Source organism: Limulus polyphemus, unplaced genomic scaffold (genome assembly GCF_000517525.1).
Source record: "Limulus polyphemus unplaced genomic scaffold, Limulus_polyphemus-2.1.2 Scaffold1816, whole genome shotgun sequence".
Lineage (NCBI taxonomy): Eukaryota > Metazoa > Arthropoda > Merostomata > Xiphosura > Limulidae > Limulus > Limulus polyphemus.
In genome coordinates this window covers 166,260-177,725 of record NW_013667426.1, presented here as the reverse complement: position 1 = coordinate 177,725, position 11,466 = coordinate 166,260, and the positions used below count along the sequence as shown (strand labels likewise).

Genomic DNA, 11,466 nt, shown 5'->3' with positions numbered 1-11,466 from the left:
GATTTCACATAATTAACAAAAATTTGATTTGAAATCAAAACTAAAGATTGGGAAAATATACAAAACATAGCTTCATGACCACTTAACTGAGCATGAAAAATATGGTATTAACTACGAGTTATCAAAATTCTTAAGCTTAAGTTCTGAAGTTGGCAAGTGTCACAGATGGTACACTATTTGCATAAAATAGAAATATAATTTCTAATACCTTTATTTTTTGTGAAGTAGAATATAAAAATATTACAGGCTCTTAAACCAACACTTAGATATTGATAAACCATAAGTCAGCTATTATTCACCCACAAAATGTATATATTGAATTTACTTCACAAACGTGACATTATGGTACTTTTTTGTTATGAGAAAACTTTATTGTGACAGCTTTCTAATACTTGAACTATTAATTTTATTTTGTATACAAATTATTATACCACAAAATATGTAAAGTAGTGTACAGTTTGTTTTCATCTAACAGTAAGCTAGCTTAACCAGAATACAAACGGAGTTTCATTAATATACTATTAGAATTAAAAAAAAATATGTATTGCACACATGCCTAACAAAATACTATATATTTTAACATTAAATACATGAGAAAATGTGGAATTCTGTTATTCTTAGTCAAAACAGAAATATTTAAGCAATAATAATCCCTGTGAATGAGTTGTTTTCCTAGAGCGGATATCCAAGTCTTTTATGACAAGGCACATTGAACGGTTAAAATATATTTGTACCAAACTGTACAACCACAAAAGCTGTTATTCTTCAAAATATCTGTGTAAATATTTTCACTATAGTGATAAAATATATTTTACATATTTAGTTCTAACAAACACACTGACATATCAATGTAATCACAAGTATTATGAGTTATGGGGAGACTACATTTATCACTAAGCATACAAGTGTGATCATAAACTGTAGTTTAATGAAATCAAACTAGAATGTTTTGTAACCTGAGAAAACCAAAGTTCTTTCTCTAATGGTCACTACTTTTAAATTACATTGTACAGATATACTCATGTTTCTATGTTCATTACTCAATACTTTGAAACTTGAACATTAATTAACTTCAAAATAGTTGTAGCATGACCACATTTTTACTATGATTCTAAGTGCTTCAGGAGTGTACATTACTAAAAACCTTCACTGAAAGCAGGCTATATCAAGTACAACACAGGAACCTCATCATGTTCCTGTAATATACGTGATGTTGGACTAAGCTTATCTTGATTTTAAGTGTTCCTAAACTTGTTTTAGTAACCCTAATAATAACTAATTTCCTTGTAACTCAGTATTAAATACAAAAAGTGTAATGCTGAATTTACTTTTAAGATATATGGTAATTATAGTATTAAGTGATGATTGGACATGTGTATCAATAACTACAGTAATTTTGTAAAATGCCATATATATATATATATATATATATGTTATTTTATTTTAGATTTAATGTAAACTACATGTATCTAAAATTTCCTTTCACTTAAATGTACTATATATCTAAAATATTAAAAATGAGTTATACCTTTATTTGCAGAATTAAAAGTTGTTATTTTGGATGAATCAGTACTGAATCAGACAATACATGTGATGTTGAAAACGAACCAACAATAAGTATCAATATCCTACAGTTTCCATAACAAATACACTAAAACACCTTGGATACTCAAAATAATATGCAGTTCACAGTACTATGAAATGAGTCAGTATTTTAAACAAATATGAAGACAAAAAAAATTATTATTAGAGGTGTCATGGTTTTAAATGTTTTTAGCAGTTAGTCATGTGCTTGAACTGATTAACTGGTTTGAGTTAAGCATCTATAAATTCAAGTACTGTAAAAGTCACGTTGTTGAGCTGACACAGATCATAGGATTACTTAAACCCATGTTTCCTTTGTGTCGAGTTTGGATTATTTACCCATATGTTAACCCTCTGTATATGGGCTTGATCCATGTAACCACCTGTAACCATGAAATTAGATATACTATATATACTATAACTCTGAATGTACTTAGTGTATCTTCACCAAACTTGGCAAGCATTTAGTAAACATTAGAAGAGCATTGTAAACAAAAAAATCAGATTTTTTAAATAAAGTATTTTTACTAAAGATTTGTCTGTGAATTTATGAAGCCTTTACTAAATCAGTCTAGACCTTCTGAATGAATATCAAAAGTAGTTTTTAATTTTGGTAAAGCTATATTCTATCTCTTATTTTCTCATCCCTAATACTAACTGTAATGAAATCATCAATGTACAGTGAAAAAAAATTCGAAAAATGTGAAATAAAATGAATAATACCATTATTTTTTTCCTAGAATGACTACTGATTGTAACAGAAAATTGCAATTATTTATCTTCTAACCTTTTCACCTGCTTTTTTTTTAATTGTGTGGCTTCATTAACATACATACTTGTTTAAAAAAATAGATAAAAACTACATTTAATAACAACAACAAAAATCGACTCAGATTTTGCACTTGAGAAGACATGCTTGGTAAGCCATGTTGAGTCTATCAAGTTTGATGTCCAAAAACAAATCACTTAGCTTTCAAGTACACATTTTAAAACACAAAAAAAATATGTCAGTCACCAAAATAGAATGTTCCCAAACTACTATATCTAGTTTTCAAAGTAAGCTATAAATAGATTAAAAATATTCTCTCAGCTGATCAGAGTCGAACAACAACAATCACAAACAAAAAATCTAAGATCAACTATAAGCATGCCAAACAGAAAAAATATAATAAGTTTCATGTAGAGGTGAACCTGCTCATTCTATAGGTTATAAACATGTCTGCCAGAAATGTAAGGATGATATACATATATATCTTAAAACACAGGACACATGGGAGGGGCTTCACTGGCACATATATTGATATCTCTGCAATTCTAGAAGGTAGGAAGTTCAAATTTTATATTCATGCTTTTAATTATGCATAGGATGTGTTTCTAATTAGTTGAACACATTGAAAGGCATATCCTAGAAAATACAAAATCTAAATGAAAGAATTCAAAGTGATACAAAGAAGCAAACATTGAGAATTTTTTAAACAATTCCTTTTGAAATTAAAATTAAAACTTAGATAATATAAATATCTAAATTATAAACTGTATTTTTATACCAAGTTTATTGACATACATTAATATTAAAGTTGCTTAATTCATTTTTTAATCTAACTCTATAAAAAGTCATGACATGCACACTTTTACCCAGCCATATGCAAAGAGTTAGCCCTTTCGCAACGAGTACCCCTTTTAAAAACTTTTCTGGCAAGTCACTGCATTAATTAAATTTTGAATTATCAATGTATGTGAATGAAGTTGGTGTTATATTATATGTTAAGATTTGAAGTTTTATGTTATCTAAATTTTATTTCCTAGTTTTAATCATTTCTTTGCACTGTACATTGATGATAATAGCTAGTTAGTGATATGATTGAGAAAATGGAAAATAATATATAAACATTTAACTTTAAAAACTTTTGATATTCATTTAGGAGATTCTAGAGGTTATGCAAATGAAATATAAAAACTATAAGATAAAGAAAAGTATTTTTTTTATACTTAAAATGAAAATCACCATACACTCAAACTATTCACAATTTGAGTGCAAATAACTACTACAGACAAATAACATTTTTATTAGAAAAATGTAATTAAATTAATGTCATTTTGTATACATGATATTTATAAACTTTAACCAAATCTTACCAGTTTTTGTGAGGAATGCACAAAGTTACCATATTTTTGTTGCATAAATGTCTTCCCTAATCGAGCGGATGGTAATCACATCCACCCATGCTGAAAGGGTTAAAAAGTGAATAGATTATTAAATCAGTCCTCTATTTCAGTATGAGCTGACATATTAAGATTACTGCCTTGGCTTTTAGGTTTAAAATAAGACAGGAAGTAAATCCTCACACACGCTCTGTTTATGTAATTTCTTCTCTCATGTAAAGCAACTTAAGGTCAAGCAAATGAATTTCAACTACAATTGAATTTGTAGTGGTATAAATAAAACTAGATATACAATATACCAAGAATCAATGTTTTGAGTCCTGATTAAAAAAGTTTGAACTGATTTTGCCCTTGAACTAAGCTCTAACCATTTATCTGAGTAATCATGACACCCCAAGTTATCAAATCTAAGGAATTAACTTTTTGTTAAAATATTACACATTTTCATGTTCAGTTACCCTATAGAAAAGATAATGGTACTCTTGAAACTAGTATAAATGATTTTCATACTAGTTTTTTCTTTATTTCCCTATGACATAGGCGACTTCACATAAAGCATTATATACTAAAACAAAAACAAACTAGTTAGCTGCCTTAACACACATATATACTTTAAACCACAAGTTTCTAAACTGCTGCCTGCTTTTCTTGTGGGTAAGCTCTTGCTGAAGAATTTTCAATCACAACATCTTCTGGAAAGTGATACCTAGGAGATCTAAACTCAACTCGCAAAGAAGAGCTCTGGTGGTTCCCTGGAGAGGACTGGTTACTTCCTGTAGTTCTTCCCATGTTAGAAGATGTTCCAGTGACTCTGCTTTCCATATCATCCACAAGAGGTACTTGATCAACCTGATGCTTCTTCTTGAAACATCGGAAACACCAAACATAAACAACTATGCCCAAGACTAATGGTACAATAAATAGAAACACTACTATAGTAGCAATGAGATTCTCAGGTGAATCTGAAAAATACAAATAAAAAGTCAGAAAAATCACATTCAACATAAAAATGATATTAAAACTATTATTAAATATATCAGGATTTCACCTAATTTTGTGGGAAAGTTCTATGAATAAAAAAAAAAAAATTCAGATGGTTATTTTTGCACAAAGTAACACCATATTTGAAAACATTGAATAAATATTTTAATGCACCTTATAAACACAAACGAAAAACTTCAAAGGCTATAAATCAATACAGCATACATGTAGATTTTTATTTGCATCTTAATTATAAAGAAATAACAAATATCTGCAGCCTGCAGTCAATATCATTGACTAGTGTACCTTATTCCTCTCCCCACTAATAACAATTGCATGGGGGCAGTAACTGATTATATTGCTCAAGCAGCTGTTTATATGATCCACAGTATTCTCATGTATAGTGAACCCCCTGACTGCTAACAGGTGTGGAAAGCCTGAAAAGGATACCAAGATTCTTTCTAATTATAGACCAATTGCTCTGATAAGCTGTCTCTGCAAGGTTTTGGAGAGGATGGTTAATGCTCGTCTTCTTTAGTTCCTGGAATCATACAATTTCCTATCACCCACTTTGTGTGGCTTCCATAGACAGTGCTCCACCATGGACCACCTGATTTGACTAGAAACTTTGATCAGGGAAGCACTTCCCAAGAGGGAGCATCTTGTATTGATCTTGAGAAGGCTTAAGACACTACATGGAGGTATGGCACATTACAAGACCTTTATTCCTATGGATTACACAGACATTTACCCATTTTTATTTTTAACTATTTAAATGACAGGTCATTCCAAGTCTGTGTGGGTTCAACATTGTCCCAATCCTTCATAGGAACTTGAAGCCCCTTAGGTATGTGTCTTGAATGTCACACTTTTCAGTATTAAGACCAATGCTATCACTGAATGACTTCCTCCTTCAGTTGCAAACAGCCTTTTAGGTTTCCTGTTGGACATCGATTACGAGGTTTATTAAGCAACATCTTCAGACTACAGCAAACAGTTTCACCTTCTCATAATCTAAGACAGCTTGTGTACATTTTGTTCAACACATGGGATTGCATACTGATCCAGAGCTATAGGACTTCTTTTTCACCGTAAGCTAACATTTATGCCACACAATAAGCAGCTTTGTGTCAAGTATACAAGAGCTCTGAACATCCTCTCTTCCACATTTTGTGGAGTAGATAGACATTTTGTGCTCAAGATCTATCATGCCTTCATTTGATCAAACTGAACTGTGGATCTATGATCTATAGTTCAGCCTGGGACTCTGCCTTGAATATGTTGGACCCTGTACATCATCAGGGGCTTTGGCTTAACGTGGGGGCTTTGCAACTTTCTTTGCAATATGCTGCAAGACTCTGATCCTTACCACAGCATCACATCTGGCATTGTGTCTTCATGTCTCAATAGACTGTGTTCTTTGGAAATAGGCATTCTGCCAATCGTCCTTATAGCCTTTGCATCCAGGCAAGGTCAAGGGAATTGAGTCTAATATTGGATGATACTGTTAAGACCAATTATCAGCCCATTCCACCATGGCTTGTTACAATTTCTACTTACAACCTTTCTTTGAGTCATCTGATGAGTTCGGATACTCCTAAATGGAAGTACCATCTTCTCTTTGCTGAACATCTTTTGAACCATTCTTCTGTTTCTTTTTTTTTTATAGATGGTTCAAAATCTGGTGATCCTATAGGCTCTGCCATAGTTTGCTATGGCTTAGTGGTTGCTCACATGATCCCCTCTACAGATTATATGTTCACTGTCGAGTTGTATGCTATTTCATTTGTCTCAGATCATGTCAAAGCTAAGCATTACACTAACTGTACTATCTATTTTGACTCATTTAGTTCTTTGAAGGCTCTGGAATCACTTAATGTGAGTTCTCACCCAGTTCTTTTGGATATATGGAAATTACTGGTCAATTTCTCTTTCTCATCCATCTCTATTTGATTTTTCTGGATTTTTTAGAAATGTTAGTGTTCATGAGAACAAGCTTACTGACACTGCAGTTAAATCCAACTGCTATGACAGGGGTCAGTAACTCTTCAAAGAAGAAGAGCCATTTTTTTTTCTGTCTGGGACCAAATCATTTTGAGAGCCACAATGTCCTAACAATCTAAAAAAGGTCCCCCATTGGGACAGTGGTAAGGCTCTGGATTTACAACAGTAAAATCAGGGGTTCAATTCCCCATTGTGCCTGAAAGATTCTCAACTTTTCTTCACAGTGAGAGTAAAGCCAAAAGCTGCACAAATCTCCTTAAAGAGGCACAGGTTGCCAACCCCTGAGCTATGGCATAGTCCATGCACATCTATTTTGTGGACTTCAGACCTGTCATCTAGGCACAGCTTCACGCCAGTTGGCAGTCAATTCGGAGTGAGCAATATAATAAAAAGCTTTGTGTCTTAGACTACACATTGGCCAAAGTTTCACTACTCATTGTTTCTTTTACAAGGAACAGATCTGCCATTCTGTGGCCATTGTGACACTGAAGTCACAACTGTCAACATTTTACTTTCATGCTATTGCTTCGACTGTCAGAAGATACACCATTTTAGACATTTTTTCACCTTTGACACTGGACAGTCATTGGCAATGGTGACTCTGTCTAGATTGATTGTGTTTTAGCTTCTTTTTTTATGGGCCATTGGCCTTTTTAATTCTATTTAATTTTTTACTTTGTTTCATAAAAAATATTGACACATTTAGTTCTATTATTTTATTTTTTCTATATTTTTTTTCACATTTTAAGTTTCTTTTTTTGATTTTTTTCTTATTAATAAACTGTTTAGCACAGATAGCCCAGGTGACTTCCACCATTAAACCTGAAAAACAACCAACCCGTTTGATTGGATGACAAGTTAATCACAGTTTAACTATACGAGATTTTACATTAGTGCAATTAATGTTAATACAAAAGAGAGGGAGAAATCCCATAACATTTGCATTTCATACCCATTTTATTCAGTGTTTCAATATCTATTTCCATTTTGGACTCCTTTTCTTTTACCTAAGAACAGTACTGTGCTGTGGGGGGTTCTAAAGACTGAACTATCATTTGATTGAAAATATTTCAAAATAACTGGTATTTTACTTACTACAGAAAGACCTATAACAATGTAGTTTTAGAAAGTGCAATCTGCTAGCTTATATTCAAATGTAAATAAACAGTTATCACGAGAAAGCAAACGTATATTTGTATCTTCATAATTTTTCTTTTATGCAACTTATGAAAATCAACTGTTTTCATAAATAGACTTAAATAAAAACATATTCTTACACACAATGGTATTTTCAAATACTTACTAATTTATAATAATTGGCTTTTTATATTTTTTTGATTTTATATAAAACATTGGAGAGTGAAAGCTAAAGCAGTAATCACAACATTACAAAAACATTCAAATATGGGTTGTTGCTTTTCCTTAAGATTGAACAGGAAGAGATTTTAACCAGTTTGTTTCTAATAACAGCATCACATCAATGAAATATGATTAAATAATGAACGAAGAAGTAGTAAAATTTTACGTTATAAAATTTTCACTTTATTTCATAATCTGTAAAATATAAATTAGCTATGAAAATCTTCTCAAATTGTACCAAAGAGACAGAAATTATACCACCCAACAGGATATATTTTATTTTCATACATATATATAATTTTGTGCAAGTTCTCATCTAGATTGATGAAAACAGAGGAAAATCATGACAAAAACCCTAATTCTAGAAAATATTTTTACCATTGACCTCTGTGGAATTGCAAGAAATGTATTAATCTTATTCTATCTCAGGTACAGAAACAAACCAGCACATGGACACCCCACCTGGTAAATTTCTTCCTCTAGATTACTACATAGAAAAATGTAGAAAGGAAATTTACAACTTAGATTACATAACTACGACGTCTCTTAGAAACTTTACTAGAGACGAAGAAACAGCTCAACATAATCTTCATTTCCATGATGATATTGTAATAAAACATGCTGACAAAGGAGGAGCAGTGGCTGTTTGGAAAAAAGAACTTTATCTTCAGGAAGCTCACCGACAACTATCAGACCAATCATCCTGTGCTATGTGTGATAACACTCCTCTTGATGAATATCAACAGACTGTCTGTAGTGCTATAGAACTATTAATAAGAAATAATGAACTTCCATTAGAAGCTAAGAACTTAATTGTCAAAGACCCAAGACTTTATGCATTCTATCTTCTGCCTAAGATACATAAGCCAGATAATCCTGGTAGACCCATAGTTTCAACTTGCAGCTTCCCAAACGAACTCATTTCCAGTTATCTGGATTCCATCCTAACTCCCTTAGTTCAGCAACTCCCCACTTACATTCAAGACACCAATGACACCTTACAAAAAATTTCAAATTTTAACTCAGTATCAGATTCCATTATTTTATTTACACTTGACATAACATTGCTGTATACCTCCATACCACATGAAGATGGACTAAAAGCCCTACAACACTACCTTGAAAAAAGGGATCCCCTTGACCCACCTACAGAAACCTTAATAAAATTAGCTGAACTAGTTCTATCGCTAAATGTTTTTTCTTTTGACAACAAAATCTATAAACAAGTGAAAGGTGTAGCCATGGGAACCACAAAATAGATCTCTCTTATGCTAACCTCTTTGTTGGTTACATTGAAGACTGCATGTTTCGTAACTACACAGGTGCCCTCCCATCCTTATATTGTAGGTATACTGATGATGTTTTTGGCGTAGTTACATACAATGATGACGAACTTGATCTTTTTCTTCAGTTCATCAAATCCTTTCACCCATCACTCCAATACATGTCTTGTATTTCACATCATACCATCTCATTTCTTAACATGAATATCTCCGTGACTGGTGATGGCCATCTTGCGACATCTGTACATTATAAACCCACGGATACACATAGCTATTGACATTTCCACTCCAGTCATCCTTCTTACATTAAGAGGAACTTTCCAAATCACAATTCACCAGATTACATAGGCTCTGTAGTAACGACATAGATTATAATAGTAAAGCCATCAAGATGCTCCATTTTTTCGAAAAATGTGGCTACCCTATTACTCTTCTTCATCATACTAAAGATAATCTACATAAACACAAAAAACGTTCAAATTCTAGTTTGCAGAGATTGCCCAGCTTAAATTATTTCAGTAATTATAACACCAACATGCTGGAAAATTTAGAGATATCTACAACATATGTCCAACCTCACTTCAACAAAAAACACTTCTACTACCACCAATCATAAAAACATTCCCCTTACACTTACATTTCACCCATTCAACACACAACTAACTCGTATATTGCTTGACAACTTTCACATCTTAACACAGGACAGTACCACCAGTCACATGTTTCCTAATAAACCCCTAATTTCTTATAAATGTGACACTAACATTAAAAATATACTCGTCTACAGTCACCTTCCGAACAACATACAACAACCATGTCACACAGAAATCGGTACGTACAATTGCCAGAGGAGCAGATGCAACACTTGCCCTTACTTCGATCATAGAACATCTGTTAAGGGTCCTAAGTCAGCCTATACTGTTAATAGCCATTTCACATGTACATCTAAATGTTTAATTTATTGTATTATTTGTAACTACTGTGACCACATCTATATAGGAGAAACCAGCCATATGCTCTCTGAACACACACGAGAACACTTGTGTAGCATTTTGATTAAAGATCAAGATAAACCTGTAACTCGACACTTTAACAAAGCTAATCATTCCATTCTTAATTTCAGAGTAATTGCCCTAAGATACACCCCCTCCAACACCATTAAAAGAATTAGAATTTAAAAAGAAATAATTTTCAAATTAGGCTGTATAAGTCCCTCTGGTATCAACAAATGTTTCAGTTTTTTATAAATTTTAACATTAATTTTCTTTCTTTTTTAAATGATTTTTTAATAGTTTTTTAAACTTCCTGATATTAACCTTTTAATTATATATTTGTATAATTATATATTTCCTTCATTACCTTGTCACTGTTTTCTTTAGCCTTGTTACATTGTCAACACGATATTGTTTATTTCTCGTGTTTTTAACTCGCGTTACATTCTTTTCTCATGTATTGTTCAATTTCAGAACATTCTGCAGTAGTTCATCACTATCTGTGTTCTGGCTTGAAAAAGAATGTTTGCTCAAAACGTCGCTATTAAAAAAAACTAAATTTTTAAGGTATTTTATCTCCAAAAGTGTAATTTATTAATTTTTATATACATATACACTGAGTGGTCACAAGTAAATAGACACCTAATTTTTCGTCATTTAACTGATTTATGCTAACTAATTTGTATTCACAGAGCACTATATAAATGAAAATGGTCCGCACACTAATTATCTTGTGCTACAATTCGATAGAACTCAAGGTTCTCTCGAATTGTCATATTTTGTTAGAGGAAGGATAGTTGGTCAAGCAAATGGTGGAATAAGTCAGTGGCAAATTTCGCAGAATTTGGGAATCCCACTTTCGACAGTCAACATAATCATCGTGCAGTTCAGGAAACACAGCAAGGAAACAACTGAGCAGCGTCCGGGTCCATCGGAGAGGACAAAAAGGGCTGTCAGGAGGAGCATCGAAATGGATCCCATATTAACGACTGCAGAAGTGGCCAAAGTTGGTGGGATGAGCCCGAAATCTGTTCAACGGATTCTCCACAGATTGAGTTATCGTTGCAGAGTAGCTAGATGGAAGCTCTTATTAAGACCTG

At 32.4% G+C, this 11,466-nt stretch overlaps 1 protein-coding gene across 2 annotated transcripts in view; it reads right to left on the bottom strand.

The window, feature by feature from the left end:
- Window positions 1–3,683: 3,683 nt before the first annotated feature.
- The window catches only part of LOC106465044, a 29,936-nt gene continuing 22,153 nt past the window's right edge, over window positions 3,684–11,466 (bottom strand). For both annotated transcript variants that reach the window (XM_013925234.2, XM_022392856.1), the window contains exon 5: window positions 3,684–4,709. In XM_013925234.2, the coding sequence (XP_013780688.1) occupies window positions 4,375–4,709 (335 nt within the window). In that variant the 3' untranslated portion in view covers window positions 3,684–4,374. The remainder of the gene's footprint in view (window positions 4,710–11,466) is intronic.